Source organism: Protobothrops mucrosquamatus, unplaced genomic scaffold (genome assembly GCF_001527695.2).
Source record: "Protobothrops mucrosquamatus isolate PMUCROS unplaced genomic scaffold, P.Mucros_1.0 scaffold1428, whole genome shotgun sequence".
NCBI classification, from domain to species: domain Eukaryota; kingdom Metazoa; phylum Chordata; class Lepidosauria; order Squamata; family Viperidae; genus Protobothrops; species Protobothrops mucrosquamatus.
This window is the reverse complement of record NW_015387613.1, coordinates 100,675-114,858: the sequence shown is the minus strand read 5'-3', so window position 1 is coordinate 114,858 and position 14,184 is coordinate 100,675. Positions and strand designations below refer to the sequence as shown.

Sequence of the window (14,184 nt, the reverse complement as noted above, 5' to 3'; positions counted from 1 at the left end):
AGTTTCTCCTTAGTTCTAGGTTGCTTCTCTCCTTGATTAGTTTCCATCCATTGCTTCTTGTCCTGCCTTCAGGTGCTTTGGAGAATAGCTTGACTCCCTCTTCTTTGTGGCAGCCCCTGAGATATTGGAACACTGCTATCATGTCCCCCCTCGTCCTTCTCTTCATTAAACTAGACATACCCAATTCCAGCAACCGTTCTTCATATGTTTTAGTCTCCAGTCCCCTAATCATCTTTGTTGCTCTTCTCTGTACTCTTTCTAGAGTCTCAACATCTTTTTTATATCGTGGTGACCAAAACTGGGTGCAGTATTCCAAGTGTGGCCTTACCAAGGCATTGTAAAGTGGTATCAATACTTCACGTGATTTTGATTCTATCCCTCTGTTAATGCAGCCCAGCACTGTGTTGACTTTTTTGTAAAAAAAAAAAAAAAAAAAAGGTGTCGGAACTCACGCACAGCTCTAGCTCCAGTCAAAAACCCTTTACGGAGCAGGGGGGAGAGAAGAAACCACTTTAGGGAGCTTCCAAGGTGCAGATCATGTGAGCAGCATTAGCTGACAGATGCCATTGCCATGGCTTTTAAAAGGGCGCTTGTTCGGAGCCGGCATGTCTTCTACCACCTCGTCCTCCTCCACTTCTGATGACACAGAGACTTTCTCCACAGCCAGAGTGACCAAGGCGGCAGTCACTTTTCCAAGCCTCCAGAGCCCAGATCGAGCCACTGGGGGACCACAAAATCGTTCTGTGGCCATGGATCCAGGTTCCAGAGGTCTTTTCCAAGCCTCTGGAGCCCAGATCAGGCCGTGGGGGGCTGTGGACACGTCCCCTGGCCTCAGATCAGAGCAGCAGCAAGAACCATGGCAGAGAGGAGACAGACCTTTTCCAGGTTAGTTCCACGTGGCAGGAAAGGAAGGGAAAGCACGAGAGTGTTAAGTGAACGCTCGGGGATTACTTGTACTCACACTGGCAGCTTAGAAGGAACCGGTTCTTCCATTCAAAAAAAGGTGCCATAATGCCGTTCCATGCATTCTATGACAAAACAAGCACTGTATATGGGTAATCACATCTTAAAATTAGGCACTTCTGTACTGGTTCAGTTGCTGGAACCTTGGGGAAAAGTGACCATATCATACTGAAATTCAATATAATGCAAACACAAGCAATAGAAAACAATCCAACCAGTGTCTTAAACTTCAAAAAAGCTGAATGTAACAAACTCAGAGAGAATCTAGGAAAGATTCCATGGAGAAAAATCCTAAAGGGGAAAACAACCCAAAAAGCATGGGAAACTCTGAAAAACACTATCATAAAAACCCAGTCCACCACAATGCCACTGAAAAAGAAAAAAAAAGAAATTCAAGAAGAAACCAGCATGGCTGCCCAAAGCTCTCTCTGACAAACTGAAAGACAAAAAGGACAAGTACAAAAAATGGAAAGAGGGACACATAACTAAGGTTGATTACCAGCAGACAGCAAGTATATACAAAGGTGAAGTGAGGAAAGCAAAGGCTCAGAATGAATGAAGACTTGCAACAGAAATCAAGGACAATAAAAAAATTCTTTCAACATATTAATAACAAGAAAAAAGTCAAGGAAACTGTAAGTCCACTAAAGAGAGAAGATGGCAAGAAAGTAACAGGCAGTAGGGAGAAAGCAGAGCTGCTTAACTTATTCTTTGCATCAGTGTTCACATAAAAAGAAATTATACCTCAACATACCAAAAAAACTACTGCAAAAGACAAACTAGAAAATTAAAAAAAATAAAATAAGCAAGAAAATGGTAAGAGAACTTCTATCCAACCTTGACAAATATAAATCACTGAGATCCTACAGATTACATCCCAGAATTCTGAAGGAGCTGGCAGATGTTATCTCACAATCATTGCACCATATCTTCTAAAAGTCCTGGAGCACCTGAGAAGTACCTGAAGATTGGAAAAGGGCGGATGTGGTTCCCATTTTCAAGAAAGAAAGAAAAAACAGACCCAGGAAACTACAGACCAATCAATCTAACATCAATATCTGGGAAGATCCTGGAAAGGATAATAAAAAAACAGATCTGCGAACAGCTAGAAGCAAACAAAGTTATAACCGGTAGCTAGCATGGGTTTGTTAAAAACAGATCATGCTAAACCAATCTTATTTCATTCTTTCATAAAGTGACTAAATTAGTAGACCAGTGAAATGCTGTGGACATTGTATACTTAGATTTCAGTAAGGCATTTGACAAAGTAGACCACAACCTGATGCTTAGTAAGCTAGAAAAAGGTGGGATAGACAACATCAACACCAGATGGATCTGGCAGACAAATCATACTCAGCGAGTAATCCTTAAAGGTATTATATCCACATGGAGAGAAGTAAGCAGTGGGGTACCACAAAGCTCCATCTTAGGCTCAGTATTCTTCAATATCTTCATAAATGATATAGATGAGGGAATAGAAGGGGAAACTCATCAAATTTGCAGATGACACTAATCTGGCAGGAATAGCCAACATCCCAGAAGACAAGCTCAGGATCCAAAAAGATCTTGACAAACTTGAACAATGGACCCTATCCAATCAAATTAATTTTAATATGGAGAAAAGCAAAGTTTTACATTTAAGCAGGAAAAATCAAAGGTATGAATACAGATTAGGCAAGACCTGGCTCAAAAACAATAACTGTGAGAGGGACCTTGGAGTCCTAGTGGATAATCACTTGACTATCCTGGGTTGAACGAGCTAAAGCGGCTATTCTGTTCTGCTCTGCTCTGCTCTGCTCTGCTCTGCTCTGCTCTGTTCTATTCTATTCATACCAGAATTCAACATTCTCCTTTTCTCTCTTCTCCTTTCAGGTTCAGCCCCTTTCAGTGTGCAATGATCATTGTCTTTCAGGTCATAGAAAAGCCATGAAAGAAGGGAAATTATTTTGTTGCTATCTCCAAGTTATTTGCTGAGTTTCCATGACAACACCATGCGATAAGCAATATGTTTAAATTTGAAATAATGTTTATGGAAATATCTCTGTCTTGTGGAAGTTCTTCCAATTTAGAGACATCTCAGGATTAAGTGAAATCATGTTATATTTTAAACTACTAATGCAAATGTTTGTTGCTCTTTGTAAAAAAAAAAAGCACTTATTTTGCAATTTTCCTTTATACTAAGTGGATAGCATACTTGTTGAAGGATGTTTTGGACTGAAAGACCTGAATTAATCCAAAGATTAATTTTAAATCTAGTCTGTCTATTTTGTTCTTTTTATCTTATATTATATGACAAACATATCTGATGAAGATTTTGCTTCATCCTACTGTCCAGAGGATGATTAACCATTTCCTTATGCATTTGTAGTCTGGCCAACGATTCTAGAATCCTTGATTCTCTAGGGAATCTAGAGAAGAAGTTGATAGAGCAGATAATCTCCTGTTCAGTGTATTTCATCAAAAAATATGAATATTGCATGTCAACAGGAGACATCTAGTGTATAGCCCACTGTGGATGACAGACCTCTGTAGTTCTCCAAGGAGAACATTCAATTTACTAGGACTTGAGAAATCAATGTGAATGTGTCCTGTTCTTCAAAAGTGAAAGATTTTCTACTGCTGTAATAAATTAAGTTAGGCTTCATGGTATGCCAAACTTAATTTGCTAGCTGGTGATACCTGGCTCAGTAATGGTAACTTACATGAGGACTTGAATGGAAATGACCCATTCCTCTTCCTTTTGAACCTATTGATACCATCAACCATGGTATCTTCTTGGACCACTTCTGGAATGGGAAGGACTTTTTAATGGTGGTTTTGCTCCTACTGTCATGTATTATTCTGGTCTGTTGTAGTGATAGATAAGAGGTGGCCATTGATTTACTACAGGAAATGGTCCTCCCCATTCTTTTACATTTATGTGACCCCTCCAGGAGATATAATCTAATATTTGAGGTGAAATACAATTAATAAATTGATTATGGCAATTATATACCACCTCATATGTTGTAAAATATGATGTGCCACTGAACTTCTTGATGATTTCTAGAAGGTTCTTTAGCAGTACAGTAATTTTAATTCATTTACAGCACAATTTTTAATAATTGTTTTATTACTACCCTGCTTGTAGATGGTATTTTTATTTTTATTCATTTTATGTTGTTTGTATTTGCTTGTGTTGTATTGTATTTTAATTTATTTTAATTTATTTGTTTTACTATATATATATTTATTTTTTATATTTTATAATTTTATTTTTTTTCTATTTTGTACATTCTCTACATCTTTGAGACTATGGTGGAATGTCAAACAAAGAAATTAGCAATCTCTTGTGAATTAACATAAGGCCATTTTGCTTGAAAACCAACTAACTTTTTCCTGTCTTTACACAAAAGCTGAAAAAAAATTTCTCTCTTAAGCCCTCATTGCTCTTAGTAATTGCAGGATGCTGGACCTCTTGTCATCCCACTGAAGAAGAACTGATATTTACTGAGATCAAAAACATGTTTACTGTTCATGATTTCTTAAGACTTTAATTCCTAATTGTTGACTTTCCATTGTTATTAGCAATCCCCATATCAAAGTTTCAACTTCTTCTCCTAGTGACAAAGGGGTTGTTGTGCAGACCAGTGCAAGCAGAAATACTCTTAACGAGGAACAGCTTTGGGAAACATAAATTGACTCACAGATAAAACATATTTATTTGTGATGATGATATTTTCAGCCTTGGTCTTAGTGCTTTTGCCTGAAATGATGAACATGATTCCCAGTGCTAAATGTAGGACTAATGATCCTTTGCCTTTTGTTCACAAGCAATATCAGTCAGGAGACTTCATTGTTGTGGACATTCTCTCTCAGATCTACATCTTCTATACTATGATAGATTTCAGAAAACATCCTTCTAAGGAACTCTTTGTAGACATTGTGTGAGTTTTTTTTTTACAAAGGGACACAGAGAGAGAAGGAGAGAGAACCTTCATGTTAACTATGTTTAATTTGTTCTTTGATGAATAGTTCTTTTCTTTTTATCTCTTGTTCTTTGACCTATGATCTTCCTTCCTTCCTTCCTTCCTTCCTTCCTTCCTTCCTTCCTTCCTTCCTTCCTTCCTTCCTTCTTTCCTTCCTTCCTTCCTTCCCATGCATTACATTTTCAAGAAAAGAAATAATACTGATAAAACACACATTTAAAGAATATAAAAAATATAGTAAGGGACAAGAGAGGAGCAATATAAGCAATAGAAGAATGGAATGGAGAATGCTCAAATTATAAATAACCAGTAGTTCTAAAACATCAAAAGGTTAATATTTTTTAACAGAGCCAGTTTAGTGTAATGGTCAGGTATGAAAAGTTGAGACCATATTGTCTAGTTGCACATGTTGTCTAGTTCCACATGAAGACAGCTAGGTAATCTTGAGCCTTCTAACTTAGTTCAGCAAGCAATGGCAAGCCACATCCAAAAATCATGCCATAAAACTTTACATCATTTGCAAATGATCACTATCTCTATGGAGATAGTTTGCTTAAGATATTTCTAATGATTTATTTTGTGATAAGGCATTTTTCTTTTCTTCATTAAAAAAGATAAACATAGTCCAATTGATAAGACAAATATCTGGTTTATTTTAGCATCAAAAAATGTTTCCAATGCATTGATAATGATTCTTGAGATAGAGATATAGAGAGACAAACAGAAAAAGAAAGAATAGAATAGTTCCTTTATTTATGAATTATTTTTATATTCATACTCTCATACAGAGAATTTTTAAAGAAAGGGAATATATGTTTTCTCTCAAAGAACCATTTATGCTTATTTGGAGACCAATAGTAAATGCATTCAGATACCATTTTTTGAAGGGAAAGTGCATTTCTTTAAGTATAATTTAAGGGTAAAAATTATCATTGGAATGAAAACATTCCCATAGTAGTTTTCAAAAGTCAATAACATTAGTCATCAAAATACCTTGATTAATGAATGGATGAATTGATTGGCATACTAAAAAGTATTATTTATAGGCTAGCAAATAAACAATACAGCGATACTCCATTAGATGATAGATTATAGATTTATGGAAGAAGTTGATGATGATAGATAGATAGATAGATAGATAGATAGATAGATAGATAGATAGATAGATAGATAGATAGACAGACAGACAGACAGACAGACAGACAGACAGACAGACAGACAGACAGACAAATGTGAAGAATATTAGGTTGAATTGATATATACCATACATCACAGTTTCAACAGAGTATATTTTGACAGAATATATAATGCTTATTTTAGAGTCATGACTCCAATGTATCAACACATCCTAGCTTTAGAATTTGCCATCATGGAAATCAATAGAGATCCCTCTATTTTACCAAACTATACCTTGGGCTTCCACATTTATAATACCTATTTTGATCCAAGTTGGACATACCGTGCCTCATTGGAACTCTTCTTCACAAAGGGCCAATTCATAGCTAACTACAACTGTGATGCTCAAAACAGACCAATAGCAGTCATTGGAGGACCTTCATCAGACATTTATCTAAACATAGCTAACATCCTTTCCTTGTTTAAGATGCCACAGGTATGTTTTTTTATAGCGATACAGAGTAATAGGACATAAAAATCTATTTCTCTACAGAATTGTTCATGGGAGAAAAATGTTGTGATTGAGTCTACATTTCAAAAAATGTAGGGTTCTGGAGGATGTGAGTGAATTGTCCAGTGGTTTGGTTATGCTATAGAGTCTTGATTTTTTTCTTTTGATGTTTCCAAGGGCTAGAGTATTAATGGGGTAGTATATGTTGTCCAGAAGTAAGATTTCCTTGATTATTTCAGAGAAAGAATAGCTAAATACATGACAGAACATGGTTAGAATTGTCAAACTAGGGCTAGGAACACATGAGCTTTGAAGATTATACTGTTCAACCTTTACTTTAAACATGATTGTAATGTTTTATAATACTTTGTGAATACTTTGGAGAATACTCATTTTGTTGAAAAATACAGCAATATACATAAGTATTCTCCAAAGTATTCTCCAAACTATTCACTATTCACAAAGGTTCACCCAACCTTGTGTTTAGAAGTATATTTTAATAGGCCATTCAGTATTAATAAACTACTAATATTTATCTTGGAAATGAGATGAACTTCTCACACAATATTGCATCACTAATATTTAAAGGAATGGGTGAATCTTTCTTACCAATCAAATAATGTAAATTAATATTTAATTTTAGTTAATATTAATTAATATTTAATTTAAGTGGTATAGTTTGTACTCTGCAAAGAAAATCTTGTGCCTCAAGTTATGATATTGGAAATCCCTGAAGTGGTGATTATTGTATGCTTTTTTCCTATAGTAACATAACAGGATATTCCTCTTCTCTGTGAATTATGAATTGGCGTAACTGCTTGAAAAATCTAATGCAATGCTGAACCATGGACCTATTTTTTTTCTTGCATCTCATCCTTAGTGATGGCATAGCAATCTCCATGTAGAGATGAACTTATTTTCTTAAGTCTTGAGAAAAGTTGAACCTTAGCTCACCTTGAGTACAAATGCAAACCATACATGGAATTGGATTTTAGTTTCTAATTTAGTAGCAAAACAGGGAAAGAGTATGAATACACACAGTGTTAATTTTACTGATTTTTCCCCTATTATTGTTTGTCTCTCTCTTTCTAGGTAATATATGGTTCTGCTCCTGAAATTCGCACAAAAGAACAAGCTGCTTTTTATCAACAGATGTTACCAAATATGGATGCTCAGTACAAGGGCATTTCTAAATTGCTGCTATATTTCACATGGACATGGGTTGGGATGTTGTTAGTAGATAATGATAGTGGTGAAATGTTTCGACATACATTTGTTCCCATGGCTACCCAGAGTGGTATTTGTTTTGATTTCATTGAAAGATTTCCAAAAACTGTTTATACAAATAGTATTATAGAGCTGATAGAGACAGGACTAAAGATGTACCAAGTGATTATGAGAAGTAATGCCACTGCAGTGGTAGTTCATGGTGAATTTGGGAACATGGTAACTCTAAGATTTCTTTCCACTAGTTTGAAATATAATGATTTTCCACTATGGACAAAAGGTAAAGTCTGGATCATGACACTCCAGATGGGTTTCACATCACTCCCCTTTCAAAGATATAGTGACCTGGTTTTCCTGCATGGTGCATTATCATTTGTAATTCACTCAGAGAAGGTGTTGGGATTCCATCAATTTGTTCAATCAAGAAACCCTATCTTAGAAAAGGAACAGAGTTTTATCAAGATCTTCTGGGAAAATGCATTTGAATGTTCCTTCTCCACCTCTGTGGTAGAAGAGGAAGATGGGACCATTTGTACTGGAGAGGAGAAACTAGAGGATCTCCCTACATCTGTGTTTGAAATGGACATGACTGGCCACAGCTACAGTGTCTACAATGCCATCTACATGGTTGCCCATGCTTTGCATGACTTCCATTCATCTAAAATGAAATGCAAAGCAGGAAATCTTGAAACCAAGGGGAAAGCTTTTAATCAAGATCTGTGGAAGGTAAAATTCCAAGGAGACAAGTCACAGAGAAGTCACTCTATCTTCTTTCTATATTTCTGAAGAATCAATTCTTAAAATATAGATGAAATCCTGTAAACATACATTTATGTATTAATTAATTGACCAATCACAAGCTATAAAATATAGCATACCCTTACTACATAAATATGTAACACCACATAAATATATACCCTATGACAGTGGTGGCAAACCTATGGCATGTGTGCCAGAGGTGGCACTCAGAGCCCTCTCTATGGGCACATACTCCATCACCCCAGCCCCACCTCCCACTGTGGCCCCCTCACCAGCAGCTCCCCCGGAGGAGAGTCACCCCCGAACGTGGCTCGCATGGAGCAGCGCAGCCAAGGACATGGCAGCCAGACAATGGGAACAAGACTCCACCCTTGTGCCCCATCGCATGCAGTTGATGCTGTGGTGCACGGGCGGAGGGCGTGGCTGCCATGGCACTGCTGGACTGCCTGGGAGATTGGTGGGCCATGGAGGCAGTTAGTGGCCCTGTGGGTGGGCAGGGGGCAGGAGCAGGGGCAGGGCAGATGGGGGGCAGGGGCGGGGCTGTTTTTTGGGCACTCAGTCTCTAAAAGGTTCACCATCACTGCTCTATGAAATTTCTGAAATTCAAAGAGATTCTCCAAATTCAATTCCTTTGAAAGGTGTAGATGTTTTTTTTTATTTCTATACTAGACACATTAAAAATGTTCTCATCATTAGTATTTCAAAGAAAGTTTCTTAAATTATAAAGCTTTCTACAACATCCATCCCCTCACGTTGTCTTTTATACACTCCTTATCATAAATTTGTTATGTCTCTGTTTTATTACATCTCTGTTGTCATAATATTTTTCCAAATCCATTAGAAATTATTATTTTATTCTGTTTTAAACTAATTAATATTTAGATATATTGTTTCATTTCATGTTTATTATTATTTATTTTATTATTTTATTTTACTTTTCTTTATTTTTGTGCTATAAAGATTGTTAATCATGATTACACTTAGTAATGTTAAGTATTTATTAATGTTATTATTGTTGCCTTTTCTGCTTAGCAATATTCTAAAAGAAATTCTTATCTAAATACCTTAAAGGGGAGAAAGAGTGTTGTTGTACATCCTAATAAACATCTCTATTTGGCTTTTTTTTCCTGATTTAGCTCAACCACTTTATGAGAAAGATTTCATTCAATAATAGTGCTGGGCAAAAAATTTGGTTCAACAAGAATGGAGAATTAGAGACTGGATTTGATATTATTAATTGGATCACATTTTCAAACTTATCTTTTAAAAAAGTCCGAGTTGGAAGCATACACTTCATGAATTCCCCCCAAAAAATGTTCACTAATGATGAGGATGATATTGTATGACCAAGTAGATTTAACCAGGTATGATCCTGTCACATTTTGGCTTGTGTTAAGACCTGATTTTACTCCTTCTAAAGCTGTCTTACAGCCAAAATATTCCACAGAAATGATCTTCAGAAACATATCTCAACATATATTTTCTCCCTGAAGTCTCTCCAGCCTGTCATCACTGGAGACATCTTGGATGTCTTTTAGTATAGGAGGGTAAATGGGGAGAAATGAGTAAGCAGGAAAAACAATTCACACATTGCCTGTAAAATGAATGAGAAAATTTTAACACTCACTAAGAGACCTATAGATGTTCACAAGGAAAAATGGGCCAAGTAAAACTTGATAAATCAATCCTTGTGTCAAGTGGTCCATTTCCTGGTGACAAATTAGATAATGTGGTTTATATTTATTTTCATATTGAAAAAGCTGTTCGAACTTATGTACCCCAAATCACCCTTCACTGACTCATTTTATTATGTCAAACTTGAATATAGAATGGAAGGATGCTTCTAGAAACATTTCAAAACACTGAGATGAAAACTTTGCAAAGATAAAGATAAATAAATAAAGATAAATCTCTTCCACATTTATTTATTCATGGACAGACAAAGCCATTTTCTCTGTGTAATGGAAAGTGCCACTCAGGCTACAGTAAGATCAAGATAGAAGGAAAACTATTTTGCTGCTATGACTGTCTTCACTGTCCAGAAGGGAAGATTTCTAACAGGGAGGGTAAGAGATCTTGTATATCTACTTCACTTAAAATAGAGATACTTGTGAAACAAGTATTTCATGGAAAATTTAGCGAAATCTTTCACTTGGCAGATTAGACTACAAAGTATGGATAAGGAATTGAATTATAAAATATCCATTATTCTTAGCAAGTAGTACATTTCAGAGCAAAGATTTATGGAAAGACAAATTGATGGCAACTATCCTAATGTATATACTTTTCAAATGTTAAGTGGCAGTCCTTGTTTTGAAAATTGTACAATCAGTTTTTATTCCTTCACTGCAACTGAAACTTTAATACTTTCTTTCGTAGACATGGATGAATGCTTTCAGTGTCCAGAAGATCAGTATCCCAATGAAAAGAACAATTTCTGTCTCCCCAAAGTTATAACATTCTTGAAGTACAAAGAAACTTTGGGTGCTATTTTGGCCACTTCTGCTCTTTTCTTTTCTTTGGTCACAGTTGGAGTCCTTTGGATCTTTATTAAGCATCAGGACACTCCCATTGTCAAAGCCAACAACCGGAACCTCACATATGCTCTCCTTATTGCTCTCCTGTTATCATTTCTTTGTATTTTGCTATTCCTCGGAAAACCTCACAAGGTGACATGTCTCCTTCGCCAAACTGCATTTGGCATCATTTTCTCAGTGGCCATTTCTTGTGTTTTGGCTAAGACCGTCATTGTGGTTCTGGCTTTCATGGCTACCAAGCCAGGATCCAAGATGACCAAATGGGTAGGGAAAAGACTTGGCACATTCATGGCATCCTGTTGTTCCTTTATTCAAATTAAGACTTGTGTCATATGGTTGATCATGTCTCCCCCATTTCCAGATTCTGACATGAAGTCAATAGCAGAAGAAATCATTCTGGAGTGTAACAAAGGATCTGCCTTCATGTTTTATTGTGTCTTGGGTTATATGGGCTTCCTTGCCATTGTCAGCTTCTCATTGGCTTTCCTAGCAAGGAAATTGCCTGATGCTTTCAATGAAGCCAAGTTTATCACTTTCAGCATGTTGGTCTTCTGTAGTGTTTGGTTGTCCTTTGTTCCAGCATACTTGAGTTCAAAGGGAAAATATATGGTTGCTGTGGAAATCTTCTCCATTATAGCTTCCAGTGCTGGATTACTGCTTTGTATCTTTTCACCCAAATGCTACATCATTGTGCTGAGACCTGATCTGAACAACAAAGAATTTTTAAAAAGCAAAACAACAGATTAATATAAAATGTGATGGCCTGGTAGAAAACAGAAACCTTTTAGGCCACAATTCTATGTCGATATACTTAATACAAGTCCTGAATTGGTCTCTGCTGCTTACTATTCATTAAAAAAGGAGATAATTCTTCCAGTTAATGTATAATTAATATATTTAATTGGAATCAGGTATAGTCCTGTTTACTTTTAATTGGACAGAAATCTTTGTCCCTCTTCTTTATTTATTGTCATTGCAATGAAAATGCAATAGGAGAAATCATATCAGTGGAGAGAAACTTAAAATGTAAACTGTGCTTTAGATTTTCTGCCATCACTCATAGAAAAAAGCATTGTTAGTGAAACAGGTGATTAGACCACTACTATTGAGAAATAATCATCTCAACTTTCAAAAAATATATCAATACTTGACTCTTGATTCCAGAAATACCATTTTAGGTTGTTAAAGAAATTAGGAATAGCTATCCGGACAACCTAGTAGATCCTGAAATAATTGCTTGGTTTAAATGAGAGAATAATCTAAAGAAGAATAAGGGGGGGAAATGTAAATAATAGAAGATTACCGTTACGAAATTGCTGTTTAAAAAAAAGGAGGAGTATACACTGTGTGTGTATGTGTGTTATGTTTTGTTGTTTAAAAAAATAAAAAATAAATTTAAAAAAAAGAAATTAGGAATAGCTATCGGGACAACCTAGTAGATCCTGAAATAATTGCTTGGTTTAAACGAGAGAATAATGTAACAAAAGTAAGGGTGAAAGGGATCATCTTGGAAAACACAGCCTTTCAAAGAATTTTAATAACCAGAGAGACCTTATTTTAAGGCCAAATGACATCCTTTGGATCTTTAATTAATAAAAGGCTTTAAAACGATTTTTTTCCTTTTGTATTAAGTTCTGACTTTACTTTGCATGGTTTGCTGTTCTCAGTGGAAGACAGATGCCTCCAGTAAAACAAGAATTGTTGTGGGGGCAGATTAAATGCAGCTCTGAACAGGAAATTATCTGCCATGTCCTATTCTCCTATCCTGCCGCATCCGAGACTGTGATTCTCCTATCTTTATCAAATTCTTCTCTAAGTTCTCAGGGGAATTCTAGTTGCTATTTGCAAAATTACCAAGACTAAATGGCACGAAGAATCCTCCCTATATCTTTCAGAGCTGTTACAACAGAAAGTCAGAAACCTTGGTGTTATAACATTTCTTATGGTATGGGAAAAACAGAGTCCATATGTACTTTCAAAATCATTTTATAAGAAATGCCTTGTCAACAGTATGGGAAAAAGTTAAAGCTAAAATATATCTAAAAATTCCAGGGTGGTTATCAACGATGGAGGCATTTATACATTCAAACTTGGTAGACTTTGAAAAAATATGGACATATAGAGATATTCTAAATATTGATGGGAATTTAAAATCTAAACAAGAACTAGAAAATCAGGGAATTAACCTGTCCTGGTGGGCACATTTACAGATACAAAGCAGATATGAAAAAGATGTAAAAATGTATGGATTTTATAAGGATCAAACTGTGTTTGATAAGATTTTGTTAACCTCAGATGAGAAATTAATTAAGAAAATGTATAACTTTTTGTTAATTTTGGATATGGAAAGTGAACAAGTGAAAGAAACAATGATAAGATGGGCAAAAAACTTTGGCTATAATATAAAATTAGAAAAATGGCAAATGTTATGGGAGAGAAACTACAAACTAACAATGTCAACTTCATAGAAAGAAAATCTGTATAAAATGTTTTATAGATGGCACCTGCCACCAGCAAGACTAGCAAAAATGTTTAAAAATATGTCAGATAGATGTTGGAAATGTAAACATAACATAGGCACGTACTATCACATTTGGTGGACATGTGGCAAGGTTAAGGCCTATTGGAGAGAGATACATATGTGGTTAGAAAAAATATTGGGTGAACCTGAACTTTTTTTGCTAGGTATTATGCCTGAAAAGACTAAAAAGCAGAAATTACATTTAATCTTACACATCACCACAGCAGCGAGAATAATTTTTGCACAATACTGGAAGAATGAAGGATTGCCATCAGAAGAAGAAATATTCAGGAAAATATTGGAATGTGCAGAGATGGACAGATTAACTATGAGGTTGAAAGATAAAGAAGATACAGATTATTATCAAACTTGGGACTTATTTTATTGTTGGCTAGAGGAAAGAATGAAGGATTGGGAATTGAACATGTATTAGCATAGCTCAGTGGTGGCGAACCTATGGCATGGGTGCCAGAGGCGGCACTCAGAGCCCTCTCTGTGGGCACGTGCGCCGTCGCCCCAGTCCTAGGCCTTCAGCTGGATTTTATAAAACCTTTTCGCTTTAGGCCTCCACCACCATGTACA

The 14,184-nt window shown here is 35.9% G+C and overlaps 1 protein-coding gene across 1 annotated transcript; it reads left to right on the top strand.

Annotated features, from left to right (window-relative positions):
- The first annotated feature begins 605 nt into the window (after nucleotides 1-605).
- Nucleotides 606-11,828, top strand: LOC107292812 (vomeronasal type-2 receptor 26-like). The gene is made up of 6 exons (XM_015821938.1): nucleotides 606-885; nucleotides 4,688-4,889; nucleotides 6,252-6,543; nucleotides 7,651-8,511; nucleotides 10,484-10,610; nucleotides 10,924-11,828. The coding sequence occupies exons 1-6, from the start codon at nucleotides 606-608 to the stop codon at nucleotides 11,826-11,828; spliced, it is 2,667 nt and encodes an 888-aa protein (XP_015677424.1).
- Nucleotides 11,829-14,184: the final 2,356 nt, after the last annotated feature.